The 20,814-nt window shown below is 36.0% G+C and overlaps 4 protein-coding genes across 4 annotated transcripts; 1 reads left to right on the top strand and 3 right to left on the bottom strand.

Annotated features, from left to right (window-relative positions):
* Positions 1–528: 528 nt before the first annotated feature.
* epdr1 (ependymin related 1) lies at positions 529–2,653 on the bottom strand. The gene is made up of 3 exons (XM_058754743.1): positions 2,262–2,653; positions 1,249–1,457; positions 529–1,166 (listed from the first exon to the last, which is right to left on the bottom strand). Exons 1-3 carry the CDS (start codon positions 2,504–2,506, stop codon positions 976–978), a joined length of 645 nt encoding a protein of 214 aa, XP_058610726.1. The 5' UTR covers positions 2,507–2,653; the 3' UTR covers positions 529–975.
* Positions 2,654–3,326: 673 nt separating this feature from the next.
* nol7 (nucleolar protein 7) lies at positions 3,327–4,843 on the top strand. The gene is made up of 8 exons (XM_058756885.1): positions 3,327–3,549; positions 3,628–3,688; positions 3,818–3,873; positions 3,961–4,031; positions 4,114–4,156; positions 4,233–4,354; positions 4,451–4,528; positions 4,622–4,843. Exons 1-8 carry the CDS (start codon positions 3,425–3,427, stop codon positions 4,693–4,695), a joined length of 630 nt encoding a protein of 209 aa, XP_058612868.1. The 5' UTR covers positions 3,327–3,424; the 3' UTR covers positions 4,696–4,843.
* Positions 4,844–5,676: 833 nt separating this feature from the next.
* ranbp9 (RAN binding protein 9) lies at positions 5,677–17,194 on the bottom strand. Its single transcript, XM_058756876.1, has 14 exons — positions 16,549–17,194; positions 13,742–13,853; positions 12,997–13,049; positions 12,579–12,746; positions 12,288–12,310; positions 10,868–11,052; positions 10,299–10,411; positions 9,967–10,075; positions 9,722–9,876; positions 9,183–9,324; positions 8,630–8,751; positions 8,281–8,432; positions 7,977–8,088; positions 5,677–6,894 (listed from the first exon to the last, which is right to left on the bottom strand). Exons 1-14 carry the CDS (start codon positions 16,763–16,765, stop codon positions 6,764–6,766), a joined length of 1,794 nt encoding a protein of 597 aa, XP_058612859.1. The 5' UTR covers positions 16,766–17,194; the 3' UTR covers positions 5,677–6,763.
* A 1,559-nt stretch (positions 17,195–18,753) lies between these two features.
* On the bottom strand, positions 18,754–19,500 carry rnf182 (ring finger protein 182). Its single transcript, XM_058763761.1, has one exon. The coding sequence runs from the start codon at positions 19,498–19,500 to the stop codon at positions 18,754–18,756; it is 747 nt and encodes a 248-aa protein (XP_058619744.1).
* Between the last annotated feature and the right edge of the window lie 1,314 nt (positions 19,501–20,814).

The following is a 20,814-nucleotide window of genomic DNA, read 5'->3' as shown; positions in this document are numbered from 1 at the left end:
TTGCCCTAAAAGTAAAAAAAAAATGTATTGTTTGAATTGCACTGAATCAGAAAGACAATAAAAACCAAGTAGCATCTACAAACAAATGATGCTAGAGCTTCTCTCAGAACGAACTTTTGACTTTTAATCAACTGAAAGGTCATTGTAGTTCATCTCATTAGCTAATTGTGGATAAATGAGTGTCCAAATAATTTGTGTCTTAATTTTGGAAAACATGGCCTAAATTATCTAATGATAATTTCATTATTCTTTTTGTGAAATACTAGATGTGATGTCTTTAATGCAAATATAGACCTTTTAGTTTTTGAGGCACTGTATTCTTTTAAGTTAATCAAGATGCTATCATACATTGTTTGATAACATTATGTTAACTCATGTCCTTTTATAATGTTAATTATCAAGATAGATAGTCAGATCTTTATTTCACACCTCTACAGACTTGAGCAGGAAACCCATGCTTTCATCTTTGTCTATGCAAAACATTGTCTTATGATATTGTTAAATAAATTTGCTCAACAATGCCAATGGTGAGGTAAATTTTTTTTTATTGAAATCAAAATTCCAGAAGTTTTTTAACAACATTTGAAAATAAACTGTAAGCATCCACACTGTAAATCATCTTAAAGGACAAATAAAACAATAAGTAGACAAACAGAATATTAACTGTCAAACAAAAAATTAAGTGCCACATTATCCATCCTAGATCAGAACAACACACAGTTGTAATTTGCCCCAAATCTGGCATATTAAAACTGAGACTTCAATAATATGAGGCACAGTTCACACAGTAAATCAACAAGAACTATTGAACTTAAAACTGACATTCTTCAGTTTCGAAGTTGATTATATTTAACAGTACCTGCACTCATTTCATGTGCTCTTTGACAGCCCAATATAATTTATTTAGAAGCTGTTAATTTAAGCCTAATGCATTGTGGTTAATGTACATTGTGCATGTAATGCAGAGCGAGGTATTCAGCAGTCAGACGTCATCTTCTCAGTCAGAGCTGACTGGCAGGTGCTGGGTGGATCGAACACCCCAGGGTCACTAATGCCCAGCTGAAGGTCAAAGAAGCGAGTGGACGTGGTCACGCTACTGTTTTTGGTGTATGTCTCCTGCACGGGATAGCAGTCCTTCAGAGTATACACACCAACCCAAGCTTCATCTGTGAAAGACAGAAAAATGTACAAAGCTCAGATCATGTAAATCAGGACAACATGGTATAAACATACTTATAATAAACATACTTTTGCGAGCTGGTTTCCGATCAGACCATTCTTGGACCTCGATCATGTCTCCAGGTCCTCCAATGAAGTACTGGTCCTCGTATGTGGAGTTCAGGGGAATATCATACGGGTCCCAGGCCTCCGTCAGAGCCATCTTTGCACACTGTTTAGTAATTTCCTCAATTTGGAAAAGCACTCCACTCTTGAACAAGTAGATGTACTCAAAGAACCTCAAAGACAATTGCACAGTGCAAATACTTTTAATGCGAGCAAATTTGAGCTTTTTTAATACAATTCAAATCAGTGATTCAGTTGTGTTTCTAATTTTGACAATAGTTGATCATTTGCATCTACACAATGGTGAACAACAGCTTAAGCTGTCATATTTTGCACTGACCAAAATAAACTTACATTTTCTTATACTACTACTATATTGTCTAGTTTTGCAATACACATATCTAAACATTAAATCAAGATACATTTATTTGAGATGTAAAATGACTTGTGTTGTTTTTGGAATCAAAATTGAATACTTGACTTTATGCTTAAAAACAAGGCAAAATATATGTGGGGTAAGAAAATAAATGTGTCTCTTTAAATTAAGTTTATTTTATTTACTCCATTGGTGGATTTTTTTCTTCTTCTTAATTTGAGTCAATTAATCTAGAGAAAACAAGACTTTATACCTTACATTATTTTTCTTGTCAAGTAAATATATATATATATATATATATATATTGATTTAATAAAATTATTATAATAAATTATAAAATTATTTTTGTTGTTGTTGAATAACCAATAGGCTATTACAATTATAAATAATTGTAGCTATATGTAATAATGATTATGATAATAATATTTAATTTTGATATATTTTTCAGAAAACTAAAGACTTTATACATTCTCGTTTTGCTTCTTAAATAAATTTATATGGACTTCAAATGTTTAGATATTTAGAAAATAAGACAAAAACATTTTTGCAATGATAAGAACGCATATTAAAATCTGTTTCATAGCATTTGATGAATTCGTACTTCTTACATGGTGTGTGTCCTGTCTTCTGCTCCAGGACCCTAATTCGCTGATTCTGCGCATCATAGGAGACCGCTGCCCGTGTGTTTCGTCCCGTGCCGTGATCATACTCAACGGTGCGCCCCTCCCACTGTAACGGGGCCAGACAGGGCTGCGGCGCCGCCGCTTCTGACGGAGGAAAGCCCAGACAAGGCACCATCGCGGACAATAATGAGAGTACTAGTGCAAAAATAACAAAGCCTGACATGTCTGTTGGTGTAAAGTTATAATGACATGAGATTTAAGTATGCATATAAATATTCAAGGCCTGTGAGCGAAGAAGAGGATTTTCCAGAGTGTCAGCGCTGGAGCCTAATCCAAAATGACAAATAATACACCAGCATCCATGTCACAAACACGTCGGAAACACTGATTGGTCAGATATATCCAATCGCACGACAAACCCATTTAATTTTTTTTCACTAGCTGAAAAAATATTTAGATGACTTTTTATTAGGCTATGTATTCATAATAATATTATATAATTTATTAATAATTAAAATATTAAAACGTATTATTTTATATTAATATTTTTATCATTTTAAAACGTATTATAAAACGTATAATTTTAAATGTAATTGTTTCTGTTGTAACGAACCATAAGATTTCACCATAATAATAATAATGCGCATTTTTAATTATCAATATAATAATAAATAATATTTTCATATTTAATGTATTATTTACATTTTTGTTTTATAGAACCGTAAGATTTTACCATAATAATGCCACACAATTTCAACGATCAGTATTAAATAGAGTAGTTGATATGGCGGTAACTACAACAACAACATTATGTTATTTAGTGTTTGGTTCTTAATCTTGAAAATTATGAACAATAACAATTTATCTCTGTGAATTGAAAGAATGTGTTTTGAATCTGACAAAACAGACAGTATCAAGCGTGCTATTATTATAAACTCCGCCATTTGCATCAGTTTGTTTACGAGCCGATATTTCTGAGACATCCAGACCACCAGATGGCAGCATCTATTGCTGCCAATACCTTTGACTTGAGTCTGCCTGTCTTTAATGTGCGTTTAGTGTTGTTGACTTTTTAATATGGCGAGTCCCTTCCAACGTGTGTACTAAAATCTGGTTGAAGACGTTTGAAGAGACTGACAAAATGTCTGAATTAAGAGAGAATCAGATTGAATCCAGCGATGATGAACTCCCAGAGGAGGTCGCCTTTCATGCGTCCAAAAGTGCTGCTCTGAAGAGCGTTAAAGATGCACTGGAAGCAGCCAAAAGGTCTGTGAGTGAGTCCACTGGCTTCAGACACAGAGCGTATGCGGGGTAAACATTTTTGTTTTTCCACTTTGTTTTCAGAGAAAAGAACCTACTGAAGGAGAAGCGAAAAAAGAGACAACAGCTGTTTCAAGAACAAAAGGTACAGGGTGGTGAAGACTGTCCTCAGGATGTCGTCTACATTATTGCCAAGAAAAGCTTATACACTCTTAACGTAATTCACAGTGAACTGTGTATTTAACATGTCAAAATATCATGAAATGATTTACAGAAGAGAAAACTTCTTCCTCAAGAGCTCCTGGAGGAATTTGATAAAGAACCAAAAAAGTAAGATCTCCAGCTACAGTAAATAGAAACCTTTTGATTCCTTAAATCATTTTGGAAACTTAATAGATTGTTATTCCTTCATTTTAGACAGACAGGTCCATCAGACAACAAAGGTATCAACAAAAAAGTATCAACAAAGCCATCAGACAACAACAAAGGTGACAATAAAAACCCTAACCTAGTATATCTTTATACTATTTCCTGTTGGTCAGTATTGAATGAAGAACAACTCTTTTATAGACAAGACGAAGACAGGAACCACGCCTAAGAAAATCTCAAAAAGGTAAATAATATTATTTTTACATGTGTCTTACTGAAAGGGTTCCACATGTACAAATGGAAAATGTGTCTGATTTCAGTTTACCAGACAGCTACAGAGTAACGAGAATAAAGGATGAATCTACTGCAAAATCATTGCAAGAAAAGGCCATGGACTTCATTCAGTCCCGTCTTTATGGACCAGGAACCAAAAGAACAACCAGTAAGTTAATGCGTTGTGCTGTTCAGATCTTTCTTTTTACCAGATCGTGTAGACCAACTGAATATTCAAAATACTTGTGTGTATATTTATCTTCAGATGCAGAGCTTCTGTCCCTCAAAAAGAAAAGGGGTGCGAGCCAAGGTGCAGCAGTTGAGTTTGCAAATAAAAAATTGGGTGAGTAATGAGATTTTCTTGTTTTAGCAAGTACATTATGTCCTCTATTTGTTTTGTAAAGCAACAGGCTGAGCTGTCTTTATTCATTTATAGGTGCTTCCCAAAAAGCAAGGATTGCAAGGTCCAACAAACGGTTTATACGCCAACAGAAACTGATTCCTTTATGAGATAAAACAGGAGGAAGAACTGCTGAATTTTGAGTTTAACACCTGGAGGCGGCTTCCATCATCCTGCTGTTTTTGACCATGTGGAACTTTTTTTTTTCAAAAGGACGCCTTTATTTCATACATTTTTCTTTAATCCTCATAGTTCAAAATATTAAACCTTGTCAAATAAGGTTTGCCTTTATATTTGTGTACAAATTAAACTAAGTGTGCATATTTTACTCTGCACATCAATAAATGTAAACCTGATTTAAGGATTAACAATTCATGTGTCAGTTACTTTGTACATAAGATTGACTTTATTAAACTAAATTACTATGATGACCAAGTTATGGTTATATTTTACAAGGAAGCTAAAAGGAAAGTTCACCCCAAAAATTAAGGTTTCTGTCCCTCCATTAAAAGTCTAGGTAACCACAACTTATAAGATCCAAAAAGATTACTAAGGCATGATAAAATGATTTAATATGAATCGAGCCATTTAGTCTTGTAAAGAGATATTTAATTAAGGCTTTAATTCACAAATATACAGACATACGAGCTTCCATATTGACCATATGTGATTTGCTATATGTATGATGTGTGTTAATCATCACTTAGATGTAGATAAAAGCCTAAATTAAATCAAGTTATCATATAAAATGATTGTATCTCTTCACAAAACTGTTTAATTCACATGCATTGTTTCACAATGTGTTTATAACCTTTTTGGATCTTTTAAGTTTACTTTAAGTGGAGGGACAGAAACCTCTCAGGTTTTAACAAAAATATCTTCACATATGTGGTGAAAGAGTAACCAAAGTCTCACAAGTTTTAGTAAATGAGAACACAATTTTCACTTTTGGGTGAACTATTTCTTTAAATGTGTGATAAGACACTTAGTTTGGCTTTTTAAATTCTCTTTGTGGTGTAATCGTATACTTAATACTTGTGCAACATTTAAAACACTCGCTGAAATGCGTCAAAACAGACTGGTATATCTCGTTCAACTGGGTATTTACGTTTTATTACTGAAAATGATAAGACAGTGTTGATGACAATACTGTACCATTCTCCTTGTTTTAAAAGTACTGATGATCCGAGGGATTGACTGGTAAACAAGAGGAGAAAAAACGATGGAGCAGGCTTGCCTCTCCAGGACTGGATATGACCTTAATTTCACCATGTTCCTGTCGCACATCCAAACTGCACAAAAACACAGTGCAGGCAACGATGATGAGAGAACGCCTGAATATGGACTTTTTAAAAGAGATCGGGTGGATGAAAAGACTATAGACATCAATACAATTACAAATCAAAGTGTCCGAACATTGCATCAATCCTGCTGTGCAGTTGGCAGAGGGAGGGTGCGCTTGCACAAAAAAGGGCATAACTCATACAGCTCACACTAACGCTCTATACTAAATACCACCACTAAGGATGACTCCAGCAGTGTTAGGTTTTCTGGGTTTTAATTTTTTTTTTACTGTAAGATAACTAAATGTTCCACTCCGCGTGTTAATATAATTTCAATATTTTTTCTTTTTTTTTTTCTTTTTTAAATGGTAAAGTACACAAGCTGAGACCTGAAAATAGCAGGGTGTTGCCGCGGTGGGACCATAGTTATTCGGTCTCGCTCACTCTGCCAGCTTTCAACCAAGAACAAATATATCTTATATGCAAGTTTACTGATAATAACATTAATTATGTCATAATAATTTTCCTCATGCCTTGTAAATTAGGAAACAAACAATCAGAGCCTGCTGCACCCCCCACCCAACACCTCCTCCCCTCCCCCAAAATAAAAAAGACAAAAGGAAAAACAAAATAAAGACCATAATGATTGGGGATTTTGTCTGACTTTTAAGAACCCCTCTTCCTAATGTGTCTTTAGGCCCGGTTTAGGCCCGGGTGAAGAGGATCCAGTCTTGTCAGAGAGCCAGAATGGGTCTGGCCATGTGGAGGCTCAGTTCATCAGGCCATGGTTTCAAAGCTGGCCCCAGTTTTTTTTTTTTTTTTTGGGAGTCTGGGATGGACTGGGATGATGTGGGCCTCTTTCACGTGGTCATTTAAAGGGATGATTCTCCAGGGGTTAGTGCAGGTAATCATCCACTGATGCGAAGGCGCAGGATCCGCTGCCTGTGCGAGCCATGAGGGACAGACACTGAGCTGCCTGGCCGACGGCGAGTGCCAAGGGAGGCTGCTTTGGCAGGTTATGAGTCTCTGCATGGGAGAAAAATGTAACATTAAATGCTAAATGCTTGTGTTGAATTGTTAGATTGAAGATTAAGCTTAATAAGAATCCTATTTTAAATAAATTCTGTTCCTTTAATGAATAGAAAGAAAGTTCAAAATATTCAGAAAAAAAATGTATCAGTGTTTTCACAAAGATATTAACCACCACAACTGTTTACAACATTGATAATAATAAGAAATGTTTCTTGAGCACCAAATCAGCATATTAGAATGATTTCTGAAGGATCATGTGACACTGAAGTTTGGAGTAATGATGCTGTAAATTCAGCTTTGCCATCATAGGAATAAATTACATTTTGAAACATATTCAAATATGAAACTTATTTTAAATCATAATAGTATTTCACAATATTACTGTTTCAACTATTCTGAGTGCTAGTGTTAGCGCCATATAAATATAATCTAATTCACAAATGATATCACAGTGTGGACAGTGTAGACAGTTCTGAAGCTGCATTGACCAGCAAAAAACATAAGTGATCAACAAAGAAATTTGATATATTATCCTGTTGTTCCTGACAATAAGCATCTAGCCTAGTTTCAGGAAAAGAAGCCTTTTTTGGCTCAAATACAAAAGATGCAGTTTTGAACATGTTATCAATATTATATGGAGACTGACAGGGAAAGATGAAAAAAAGAGAAACGAGAAGAGAAAAATTAAAACAATGTATTCATAAATAATGTGTTTGGATTGTAAAATTTGCATATTAATGTGCAATTACACTGTAATATTTAAAAAATATTAAAACAGTCTGTGCATGTGTTATGTGACAGGATCCTTCTACAGACCTACGAAAGGGCTGATGAGGGATCTGCAGCACCATGATTTATTCGAACCGTTTAAAAAAAAAATCAAAATACAGCATTATGTTGCTCACTTAGGCTTTTTCACTTGCTTAAGTTTGAGCTTAAAGAGATTTTCTTAATTCTGAAAGCAACAAAGGGATCACTGTGGTGACTGGGTTGCTCTGATTTGATCAAAGGCGGTACTTGGCCTGAAAAGTTTGAGAACAAATGTTCTAATATATGAAAACTAATGCTGTACCTACCTAATATTGCACTGTTGAGTGTTGAGCAGACAGGCTCTCTCTGGATGGAGTCTAGCTGGTAGCCCACTGGGCTGTTCCATGGATCTGAATATGCCAACAAACTGAATGCATCCTGAAAGAATGAAGACAGTAAGAGGTTTTAGGATAAAACACACACACACATACATATATATCTCCATTACCACCATAACCAAAATATATTTTATAATATGTTTTTCTTAAGACCATTTTAAATCATATATGTTATTATAGGTACAAAAACCTACATCCAACTTTCAGAACATGTGTATATTACAGGCAGTACCTTGAGCATCTTCTTATTGGCTGAGTTTTTGCCCCTCTCACGGCGCAAGTGTTCACTCATGCTCTGTAGCTCTCGGCCGAACTGAATCATCCTCTCAATGGCTGCCTGGCTCCCTCCGCACAACTGCCTCTTAGATTGAGCACTATCCACTTCTGTGTACAGAACATTTCATCCATTAAAAAAAAAATGGTACACAGGATTCATTTGCATAACATAATTGACTGAAGTCACACGCACAACATCGGATATGATAAACAGATCACACAGGAATAACCCTTTGACCCACAACAAATTTCTTTGCAGACACACAGTAATTTAACAGAAGACTGAGCACAATTAATGTTCTCACCCATATCTCCATCACATTCCTCCAAGTCTATCCCGTGAGTAGAGCTGCCATTCAGAAATCCATTTGAAGAGGATTCAGACACTCCGTTTGAGAAGTGATCAACCTCCATCTCCACCTCAGCACTGCGAGGAAGAGCCAACATTTACACAACAGGCTTATTTTCTGCTGTACAGTTACTATTTTCTTACATGATTTGCCTTTCGGAATTAAAAGTTGCGATGAAAGGGAAGAAATGACAGAACTTTTCTTCTGTATCATGATGTACATCCAAGTGTAAGAGATTATTGGGGGGAAAAAAAATTTGGTTCTCCCTATGAATTTTGATATGTGGCGCTGCACTCAAATATGAATGTGAACTTATGGAGGATTTTAAGTGGACTAAATGATTGAAGAAGTCTGTCATTTCAGTTATGACTTTTTAAACATGCATTACAATAAACATATACACAGATGAGCTGTTCACAATTATATCTATAACATGCATATTCAAAAAAGTTGTTAATTTTATGTCAACCTTAAGGATATTTCAGTGTGCTACGGAACAAAGATGTACCTAACGTTGGTCTGCTGGCCCCGACTGCCATTCAGGACACCAAGCTCAGGGCTTGGCATGGTAGGCGGACATGGCTTGTGACTATGGGCCGAGGTGTGGCCTTTACTTGATGAAACTCCATTACAGTAATTACTATCAAAACCTGGAGAAAGAGGGAAGTGCAAACAATCAGTGCTAACATCTCTTATTCATGATCAACACGTCATTCTGGTCTAGGACTAGCCTTGATTTAAAAATAGCCTAATTAGCAGCTCTCAACCTTTTAGACTCCAAAGCACCAGTCTGTCCAAGACAGTATTCGAAGGCCCTCCTATCTAAGCCAACATACCTCTGGTAGCTCTGTTATATTGTCAGTTTAATGATATACATCTTTATTTTTGGTGTTTGTCAGCATTTTAATTATGCAAATATAAGACTTTTAGGGGCCCCCTGGTTGAACCACTAATCAAAATGGCCATTTCAATGAAAACTACATAAAGAGCTAACGCAATGGGTACCAGGGCGGTCCCCCGAAAACTATGAGTGGATATAATATGTACCTGTCTGGTAGGTCTGGGAGCTGCTGGCTTTGTGAACAGGGCTGTTGAAGAGACGGGGGGAGCCTGGGTAACTATCCTGTGACTTAGGGCTCCTTCCACCGAGACACCTGACCTCACTGTCAGTGCCATTCACCATCTCAATGAACTGCCTGACTCTGGAAAGAGAGAGATGTAGATACATAATCCATTTGGTGTCTTTACTGAAGATGTGCTAATTCCTGAAAGATAAGCCATATCATACTTACTTCAACATAAACAGGAGGTCTGGGTTTCTCTCTAACAGGCTTGGGTAAAGTTGTTGAGTGGTCTCTATAGCCTCTCCCATTCTGCCAGATAGGACCAGTTTCTGGATCTCTGCAATCACAAACGTAAAATCATTACTCAGCTTTGAGTTGAGAATGTTCAACCCTAAAAGCATGCTGACGTGCAGTGATGAATCATTCAGATTCATTCAGTTCAATCATTGGACCAGAAACTGTGACAATCTGATTTCATGTTGACTTTAACAATCATACAAACCCAAAATAAGACCCAGATAAGTCTGAACAGCCTATTTGTATTGCCTGTGAAGACTCACTCTGTCTATTTTTGATAGAAGCAAGTTCCTCATGTACGGCCTGGTCAGTTGATTTGGCAAAGGCCTCAGCGGTGGCACAGTAGCTGTGGTGAACCAGATAGGAGGCCACCATTCTAATAAGAGAGAAAGAACAGGTCAAAAAAAATATGCCACTAGCATATCCATTCATTACCACTGGAAAGGTTTTGAAAATATAAACCTAATAAAAATTAGCGCTGTCAAACGATTAATCGATTAAGTTTTTGTTTACATAATATATGTGTGTGTACTTTATATATTTATTATGTATATATAAATACACACATGCATGTATACATTTAAGAAGAATGTTATATTTGTATATTAAATATATTTATATATAATATAAATATATACATTTAAATACATGTAAATAGTTTCAAAATATATACTATGTGTGTGTTTATTTATTTATATATACACATTATAAATATACAAAGTACACACACAGATATTACATAAACAAAAACTTTTATTTTGGATACGATTAATCACGATTAATCATTTGACAGCACTAATAAAAATCAAAACTCCAAATCAAAAGTACTCACTTCTGAATCATGGCCTGCCATTCTCCTTCTCTCTCCCCAATGGGGAAACGGTCAATCTGGGCTTGGATCTTGGTTCTCCATTCACGCATGTAATCCTCAATATCAAAGACAAATGGATGCTGCCCAAAATTGGCGTCCACGACCTCCCCTGGGGTCTGTAGACCCACTGTGGGATACAGGTTGGGCTAAAAGCAAAATAAGCACATTTTACTAAATGTGGATTATAGTTACTGGCTAATTTAACTTTTTTTAAAAAATTTTATTAATGATGTGTATGTAAACACAATGTCTAAAGACTTTCTCATAAAACAACTGAGATTAGTTTAAAAGAGATGACAGAAAATGTGCCTTGGTTTATGTCTATCATGGGCGTTCAGAAAAAAAAAAAAAAAAAAAAACAGCTTTTATTCGGATTTCAAACCACAGCTACATAATTATCGGCCAGGTCAGGGGCAGACACATATTAGTCATTTTCTGATGCTTTCTGTAAAATAACTCTGGGAGGTTCTGTGCTCACTGTCCAATAGAAAGAAAGGTCAGGGCTGCTAAACTGACATACTTCACAGAAGTACTCAGAGTAGCATGAATGCTGGTCACCAGCCAACTGTGTTTTCTGCTCAATGGATTATTGTTTTAGCCCCAAACAGGCCTCTGTTCAGTTAGCAAGAGCAATGCTTATGGGCTGTCAGTCCAACATCTTGAATGATGAAGAAAGGAAGGAAAGACAAAACAATAGCAAAAGGCTTCCTCAACAATATCTAAAAATATTACAATAGAATGAAAAATATACAAATGATCAATCACCCCATGACCTCCAGGCAGTGAAACACAAAAACATATCTTTAAAGCTACAAATGATAGGTCACTGCAAGTTCAATATTTAGACAACAAACATACAAAACGTAACAATTTAACAAAACACACGTGCATGTAAACAGCCATACATTTATCTGAATAAACTATTGGAGGATAGACTACATAACACTACAATAAACAATATAATATACACCACCACTCAAAATAAAATAAAAATTTTTAATTCAAAATTTCTTATGCAGCAAGGATGCATTAAATTGATCAAAAATGATGGTCAAGACATTTAAAATGTTATGAAAATGTCTATTTTCAAATAAATACTGTTCTTTTGAACTTTCTATTCATCAACGAATCCTGAAAAATAAAGTGTCAGGGTTTCCACAAAAATGTTGAGCAGCACAATGGTTTCCAAATGCTTCCGAAAGATCATGTGACACAGAAGACTGGCTGCTGAAAATTCAGTTTTACCATCATAAGAATAAATTGCATTTGAAAATATATAGACAGCTTATCAAATCGACCCCAGACTTTTGAACGGTAATATAATAATGCAGCAAAAAATTAATTTCAATCTTAGAGGTGTTTAAGAATAATAAAGACTTACCGGTAAATCTGTAAAAGCTATCCCTGAAAAAACAAAACAAAAAAGAATTAGACTATTATTAAAGTAAATTCAAGATTTTAATTTGAAAGCATGTTAATAGCCATATTTGTTAATAGTCAATACCTCCTATAAATGACTAAATCATCCTAAATGAAAAATATTCTTACAGATGTGTACATGATGTTAAAAGTGCTCATTGAATTGATGACCAGTAATAAATAAAGAACAAATAACCACAGTTTAGTTTAAGACAAGCATTTGATCTTAATGTGCAATTCAAATGTTTACTACCTAGACTGTGCCCATTTTTTGTGTAGAAACAGGTATTGTTGATGAGGTTCACACAGCAGCCGATCACATCGCCTGTTGTGAATGTGGGACCATAGGGCTGCCCAGTGCCAGATGAGCAGAAGGAGTGGCCGTCGTCTCCATGATATCCATATGAGTGTTTGTCCCAACCTAAGGGGAGGATATTGTACACATTTTGGTGATTTTTGGAAACAAAGCAGCACAAAAACGCTAAGGAAAGAGCACTAAGCTCTCTAAACTCTTATCTCCCTGGAAAACTGCAGTCTCACAGAGGAACACCCCGAGAGAGTCAAAAGGTGGAGGATCAACTTAACATGCCCACTAGCTGCATCTAAGCTACAAAACCTATAGCGATCATAGACATTTTAGACACAAACAACCTGAAAACATGATGTTTTACCTGGAAGTCTGTTCATGTTGACACCTTGAGCTGACAGACCAATCCCCATGTACCTGCTCACAAAAACAGAATTTATTTAATAAAACGTTCTGCATCAGAGGAGGTTAAAACTGCTGAGCCTAAGAATTAAAAGGTACACTCAGTAACCTTTTCCTAATTACGAAAATTTTATCCCTAAAGAAATTAATGACTGAAAAATGTTTAAAATCATGTACACATGAGACTGAGAGTTATTTTAGTATCACTTATAACTCATGTTGTATTTGTATATTTTGTCAAACATTTTGTCATTTTTGAAATCTTGTTTTAGTTTACTACATCAAGTTTAACTAAATGAAAATGAGATGTTAGCAACTATCTAAAATAAAATATAAATTTGTTTAATTTCAATTAACATTTATTTTAAGTAACACATTTTTTTTAAATGGTTTTAGTTTACTATGATGAACTCTGGACCGAATTGTTAATTTTTCATGCAACAGGTGACCTCATGGGAGCTGCCATGTTGAGATCACATGACCAGCATTACCAATACTAATAATTTCTGTAAACCTCTTATTATCCAACATTTTCACTCTCAGAATAAATTAATTATGGCTGACTTCTAATAGAGAACTTCTACAAAGACCTTAGTAAATGAAAACCTTTGCATAATGTCCAAGACAACTGTTACACAGCCACATAAACTAACAATTACTGAGTGCACCTTTAAATGTTCCCTTAAAACATTTAATCCTTCACATACCCATCTCGTCCTTTACTGATAATTTTCACCTCAAAGTAATAGACCCCACAGGCTGCTGGAATAGGGTGTGTTGCACGGACAGATGCCGCATCTTTTGGGGTCTTTCCATGACCTGGATGACATAAACACAATCATTTACAACTGCTAATAGTTTGTGTCACTCACAAGGAGCACCAGAACATTTATAATGTTATAACATTGCCAGAGGTCGCCATGGCAAAAACACTTAGCAAAATAATCAATGTTTTTACTTTAGGCTGATGATATTTTGCCTGGCAACAGCAAAGACACTGCACATTTGCCTTGATATTTAAAAATGGCAGTTTATTTCATGCGAATATGCTCTAAATTTGGGAATTCATAATTATTGTCATTTTTATTAGCAATAACTAACAAACCAATGTCAGAAATTTGTTTAAAATGTTATTTATTATTATTATTAATAGCCAATGTTTGCCCCTGAGATAAATGTATATATTTATAAAAGGCATGCCACCTCATTCAAGTCAAATACTCCAGTTGAATCTATTATTACTTAAAAAAAAGGTCACATTTTCAGAACAAATGTGTCAGTTAGTTATAAAACCAAACCAACATCAAATACAAAAGTAGCAGTATATAATGTACAAGATATTACATGAACACACAAAATAATTGTATGATAAACTATATAGCTCTCTACTGTGTATTACTGATGTTTGATGTTTTGGACTTCTTGGGTGTGTTTTTATCAAAAGCACTTTTTTTAACAGTCACCTCTGAGACAGCAAATGCATACAGTGTAGGTCACTATAGTGACTGAAGAGGCATTAAACTCATTATTTACTCATCATTAACACACAACTAGACAGGCATGAAATAGAATACTAAAAAATATAACACCAACAAAGATTTTTTTCCACACATTTGAAACATATAAAACCTATTGCATCATAATTGACTCATAAATTTCTATGTCCTCTACCTGACAAACAACTTTGCTGAAAAACCTGTTGTACAAAACACTCTCTATGTTTTCTGCCCTCAGAATGATAGTTCAATTTTGTTTTAGCAAAAAAGGTTCTCAATAAATACATCTTTTTGATATACACACACACACACACACACACACACATATATATATAAATAATTGTGTTAACATGTATGTATCAATTATCATACAACAGGCTGTTGAGGAATGTTTATTTGTACGTCTCTCAAACATCATTGTATTGCACTGCATTGCATTGGTGTTTCCCCCCAAAATGATAACTACAGAGCAATGATCATAAAACTAAGCATTTAAATGTCATCTCACAAAGAAATATTAGAGACATATAGTGACAAGTGATATTTATGTCAATTTAATGCAAGTAGTCTGCTATACTGTTAAAGATCTCACTGATTTACAATAAAAGATCATAATTTCATCTTACTTTTTGATCATATAAACAACAACTGCACCAAATTACACGTTTTTGCTCAGTTTGGGCCTCTACCTAAAACTGAGGTGTTTTTTTCCCTTGTGTATGAGCTCCGTATTCTCACTTTTTTATACTATATAAGCCCCAATGCCTGATGTCTTAAATATACTACAAAACATAAACCATATAGAAACTATTATAAAATATTTTGTCTAAAGATCCAATTAACAATTTAATTAAAAACATATATTCTCACTATTATTTAATGTGTCAGAACTCAGGCTTTACAGGGTGAAATGTATTAATGTGTCTTTGTCACTTTCTGTAACATTTTAGTCCTAAACCCCTGATAATCAGACTTATATCTGAAGTAAATTCATAAGCTTATATGTAGCATTTATTAAGACATCTTGGCCTACTGGTAATTTAAGGCAGTCTACCTGAAACCTACCTGTCGTCAGCACTGACTGGCCTAATTAATTCTGTGGCCTACCTTTATGACTCAGCTGAGGGAAATGGCAGACACCTCACTGGATTACAGAGGCATATTTAATAAATAAATAAATAAATATGGTAATCAAATTATACATACATTACAGCTTTTCTTTATCTGCTGAATTCCTAGTAAAAGCCTTACATACACGCGATGGCAGAAAACCTGCCTCTGCAGATAAACACAGACAGGCCTTTCCTAGAGCTTCTGCGTCAGGCTCGATCTCTACCTACATCAGCATGTGTGTATTAAGACATAGCTTCTGTACACAGATCATGTTGTCAAAAGAGCTGACAATGACTGCATTTCAACTGTGAAACTCCATACAGTAACGTTAGGTGCTTCCGGAAATGACTGAAGCATCTTTATAGCTTGCTGCTTTAACTCACCACCATCTCCTTGCTACAATACACGAACTTTAGCCTATACTTTCAAACTTAATACCTTTATCACTTATTCTCAAAGACTAACGTTACATGTCATATACGCACACACAAACTGTTATACATAAAACATATTAAAGCAGTAGTTCAATTTCAAGACAATGCTGACTGCTAGGAACGGTGCTAAATAATGCTAAAGGGAGGCTATTTTTATTCAAACATGTCGTCTAAGCAGTTAGTTATTATTAGTAATCAAAGTTTCGTTAACATTTCGTTTACTTATATCGACTAATGTGCTCGATAATCACTCTAAATCATCCCTGTTTCGTGCCGATTTTAGCAGTTTGTGTGACTAAAAATAGGTTTGTTTCACAGACAAAACGAGTACGCAGAAGCTAACAGAAGTGTATTTTTATATCATTAATCAGAGGTGCAACTTGACACTAGCTAACCTGGCTAATGCCTTCAACATTTAGCTGGTAAACAACTTGGTGTTTGTGTTCATCTGCTGCTGTTAGCCTTGGTTACCTTTATAATGCACCCGGAGGTTGTTTTGAGACAGGCCGATGTAGCTGAATTTGTCTTTGGGGCTCCAGGATCTGGGGAGCGGGGTCTCTTGCTCGTTGACGGCCGGGTAAAGGCTTCTAAGCCGCTGGTTGAGCTCTTTTTCTTGCTCGTTGAGAGCCAAGTCTCCGTGAACAACAACCGACATCAGAAACCCACAGCCCGATGACGGTCCTGACATCGCGATCCGATTCCTGCCGCTGATACCAACAGCTTGCCAGCTATCTTTAGCTGGACAGCTTTCTAACAGTGTCCAGTGGCTAAAGCGACCACTGTCAGACACCACAGGAGAAGAGCCGCTGAGATTTCGGGCTTGTTTTATTCGGGTCGGACGGCTAGCCAGCCAGCTAACTGCGATTAGCCCGCAAACAGCCTCTCTGATAGAGTTAGCAAGACGCTAGAGAGAATTAATCACGCCAATACAGCCAAATGGCAGCTTACAAAAACATAACAGACATCCAGAAAGTTGATCCTTGTTATTTAAGACGACATCCAACCGATCGGACAGACTAAATAGGGTAAAAGGAGCAGAAAGACAGCAGCAGAGGGAACCCCGATCTTTTGTTTGTTGTTAGTGTGAAATCCAGCGATCTGATTGGCTCTCTCAAGGTCCAGTCATACTTCCTCGAGCACTTGGTACATGACTAGACACAGGCTACCAATAACATGTCCCCCTTCTCACTTGGGTTGTTATCTAGCTGAGATGGCTGTGACAGTGAGAATATATTTGCACACTTACATATTATAAAGTTTTGTTTATTTATTTCATCATTTTCATATATCATGGGACAGTGCAGTTAGGGTCCCCTTACACTTTTTTATTATGGTGGGGACTTTTCAATGACCTCCTTTGAGAATATGTTCTGTTTTCTACACCTAAAACGTACTACTTAAATGAACATGCAACATAAATTAAGAATGAAAGTATTTTACTGGTGTTTTTTACAGTCAATAAGATTTTAACATGAAAATTATTAAACAAATTAAAGACTTGGCCCATGTCAGTGCATTTAATCTTGTTTAAGTAGCATCAAAAGTTTTACGAAACACATACAATTTCTTCATATAAAAATGTGAATAGTAGTGTTTTCCCGTACAAAACCTCACATCGGCATGTGTAAAAGTGTAATGTTATAATTTATTAAGATGGTTTTGATTTTCCAACTTACACATGTAATGAGAGCTTCATCTGATGTCTTGGTCTTTCCATTTGTTTTGGGATGTAAAGTACTTTTTTGCAAACTGTATAAAGTGCATTCTCCAACACTCCTGTGATAACCATTAATAGTTCATTCAACTTTGTCATGAAGTGTAAAAACATATGCTTTCTTTAAAACATGTTCAGACATGTTCATGCTTCACATGCATTTGTGTTCCAAGAAAAACATGGAAAAGTCGAACTAATAAACATGATTAGAATATTAAAATATGTGTCCTACCCATGATTCTGTATACGGTGTTGTAGGTTAAGGGCTTTATATTGCAATCATCTGTAACACTTTACAATAAGATTCCATTTGTTAACATTAGTTAATCACACTAGTTAGGCTTAATCTTTGTCATGCAATCTTACTTAATTAATATTAGTTAATTAATCTTATTAATCTCCACATTTACTAAATAAATCTGTTAATATTATTTAATGCACATGAACATGAGCTAACAGTTGTATTTTTATTAACTAAAATTAACAAAGGTTAGTAAACACTGTAACAAATATATTGCCCAATGTTAGTTAATGCATTAACCAACTTTAATTAATGGGACCTTATTGTAAAAGTTACCGCATCTTAATTATTCAGACAGAGAAAATGTACATCAGCAAGCCTAGAGAGGACATGGTTATTGATCTGTTCATTTCAGCCACTCCAGGAAAAGGCACAATGGCACATTCAACAATCAACAATCAGTTATTAAGAAGAAAAGAAAAAAAAGAAGATATATAGTGGATAATTTTGTTGAGGTGGATACTATTTTTAAGTATTCTAACATTACATTGATTTGTATGATAGCCTACTAAATTAAATCTATACACTTTTATTGTTTGTATTTCAGTTCAGTGTACATTGTTTATCCAATAAACCGGAAAATTCATGAGTTTCCACAAACTGGCAGGACCATCCAATCATCGTATATCCACACATAACAGTACACTTATTGCTTTGGTCATTATGGTGGCACACAGTCCCAAAACTCACGGCACAGGCATTGGCAAAGGCCGTACACCATGACGATGAGAAGACTGACAGGTACCAGACTGACCATCAACACCCCCATCGTGGTATTCTGCATGATTAACAGATAGACCCCTAGAGGCAGCGAGCTGAAGTACAGCAGCCCCAGCAGCCAGACCAGGACGCGTGCTGAAGTCTGGCATAGCAGGGCCGCACAGTTCCACACCGTCCATCTCTGAGTAACCGAGGCCATGGAGTCCTGGCTGGAAGAGCGGTAATCCCTACCCCGAGCTGGAATAACAGACTCCTGCCGAGGCTCCATAATGGTGATCACCACGTAATTGGAACGAATCGAGGTGGGAGAAGCTGAGGCAGAGTGTCCCACCAGAGAGTTGAGGCGTCTGGGACTGAGGAGAATCTCGCCTTGGTTGTCATTAAGGTTCTGATGCTTCCGTGTCTGGATAGACAGCAGTGCCGACACCAAGTTATACTCGTCTGGTAGACTGCCCACGTCTTCTCCGGGAAGGTCTGTGATGTAGCGGCAGAATGGACAGACCACTGCATTCGGAGAGGATTCTCCTAAATCGAGAATTTTTGCAAGGCACTTGGCACAAAGACAATGGCAGCACTCAAGGACCTTGGGTCGTCGACTTGACAGGCTGTAAGCACAGTAGCAGATCTTGCATTCCAGTTCCTCTGTGGTGAAGCCACCCACCACATCCTCCGGGAACTGTCCCATCATGTCTCCTTCTTCTCAACGCTTTCTCATCGGCTGGTTGTAGTCAAAGCTGTGTGGGAACATGGTTGCGAGGCAGTTGTTGGGCCACTCCTGGTGTCTGGATGGTGTCCTGTGCAGAACGGAGCATCGCCTGTACTGTGCCACGGTGGATCTGGACGGGTTTGTGCTGAGGAACATTTCATGCACTGTGTGGAAGGGTGGGGAGAGGCCACCACCGAAAAGATAACTGTTAACACAGCAGTAGAGAACAAACACTGCGGCAACAAAGCAGGCCCTGTAAAACCAGGGCTGGAATTTTCTAGCCAGGGCTTTTGTTGCCACTGAAATTCAGTCCAATTAGTGGCTCCACACTTCTTTCTGGTTCACAGTGCTGCTTTTGCTTGCTTGATGCAAGATTATTCCAAACAGAACTAGATATATGTCTGAAATCATGTTAAGTTTGGAATTGTACAATAATATAAAATATTATACATTTATTTAAAACTTGTCCCAAGCTGTAATTTTGAATACCAGCCAGCTCAGAAGTACACAGTTCACTGTGTAACATCAAAAATTAGGTCAATGCTGTTCACTGAGCCTGTCTCTCAAAGGCAGGTATGACTGAGATTTTACCATGTAAATGGGAATTGGTATTTATTTCCAAACGTAGTGTATTTTATATATCATGCTCAAATCATTTTAAGGCAAGACACTATATAGACATATTGTTTTTTCTTTTTGGGATATTTGGCTTTTCATAATATGATGTTTCAGACCAGAGGAAAGAAAACTAGACTTCAAAATAAATTTTTTTGGGTGTGTGTTTTTTTTTTTTTTTTTTAGTTCAATTTATCTGTTTGCATTCAATTTCAGTGAATATCTTTAAAGGCTGTTTTCTCAAAATGATTTTTTTTTCTTATGCACTGAGCCAGAAATCTCCACTTCATTTGCACTTAAACGCACCAGACTTTATTTTATTTCAACCTATATTCTGAAGGATTTGTTTATATATTATCTGAGTTCATACAACATTTTACCCCCAAAATCAGTGAATTATTTTCTTCTTTCTGGTTGTTTAGAGTGATTAAAAGAGATATCCAGAATCCCCTCTGTAAAAACCTTTGACTGCAATATGTCAGCAAAATGAAACAAGAATTTTGAAACTGACTTTATCCAATATTCAGGTTTCTGTTCTAGAAAATGATGCAAACTAGTGCATATATAATTAGATAATGTTTTATATGCATAAACATTGAAATGTTTTCATTCTTCATGTAATCAATCAACTGGGAAAGTATAATAATGTACAAGACTTTGTATATGTTTGTATGTCTCTGC

This window comes from Onychostoma macrolepis, chromosome 02 (assembly GCF_012432095.1).
Source record: "Onychostoma macrolepis isolate SWU-2019 chromosome 02, ASM1243209v1, whole genome shotgun sequence".
NCBI lineage: Eukaryota > Metazoa > Chordata > Actinopteri > Cypriniformes > Cyprinidae > Onychostoma > Onychostoma macrolepis.
This window is presented reverse-complemented; position numbering and strand designations above follow the sequence as displayed.

What these genes read in the sequence shown, in the direction of transcription:
- epdr1 (XM_058754743.1), bottom strand. Translation starts at nt 2,506, where the DNA reads ATGTCAGGCTTTGTTATTTTTGCACTAGTACTCTCATTATTGTCCGCG. An exon ending in GGACACACACCATGTAAGAA is followed by an intron (nt 1,458 to 2,261) that starts GTACGAATTCAT and finishes ATTGTCTTTGAG; the next exon opens with GTTCTTTGAGTACATCTACT. An exon ending in TCGGAAACCAGCTCGCAAAA is followed by an intron (nt 1,167 to 1,248) that starts GTATGTTTATTA and finishes TGTCTTTCACAG; the next exon opens with ATGAAGCTTGGGTTGGTGTG.
- nol7 (XM_058756885.1), top strand. Translation starts at nt 3,425, where the DNA reads ATGTCTGAATTAAGAGAGAATCAGATTGAATCCAGCGATGATGAACTC. An exon ending in GCACTGGAAGCAGCCAAAAG is followed by an intron (nt 3,550 to 3,627) that starts GTCTGTGAGTGA and finishes CTTTGTTTTCAG; the next exon opens with AGAAAAGAACCTACTGAAGG. An exon ending in GTTTGCAAATAAAAAATTGG is followed by an intron (nt 4,529 to 4,621) that starts GTGAGTAATGAG and finishes ATTCATTTATAG; the next exon opens with GTGCTTCCCAAAAAGCAAGG.
- ranbp9 (XM_058756876.1), bottom strand. Translation starts at nt 16,765, where the DNA reads ATGTCAGGACCGTCATCGGGCTGTGGGTTTCTGATGTCGGTTGTTGTT. An exon ending in CCTCCGGGTGCATTATAAAG is followed by an intron (nt 13,854 to 16,548) that starts GTAACCAAGGCT and finishes TATGTCATCCAG; the next exon opens with GTCATGGAAAGACCCCAAAA. An exon ending in TTCTATCAAAAATAGACAGA is followed by an intron (nt 10,076 to 10,298) that starts GTGAGTCTTCAC and finishes TTGTGATTGCAG; the next exon opens with AGATCCAGAAACTGGTCCTA.
- rnf182 (XM_058763761.1), bottom strand. Translation starts at nt 19,500, where the DNA reads ATGATGGGACAGTTCCCGGAGGATGTGGTGGGTGGCTTCACCACAGAG.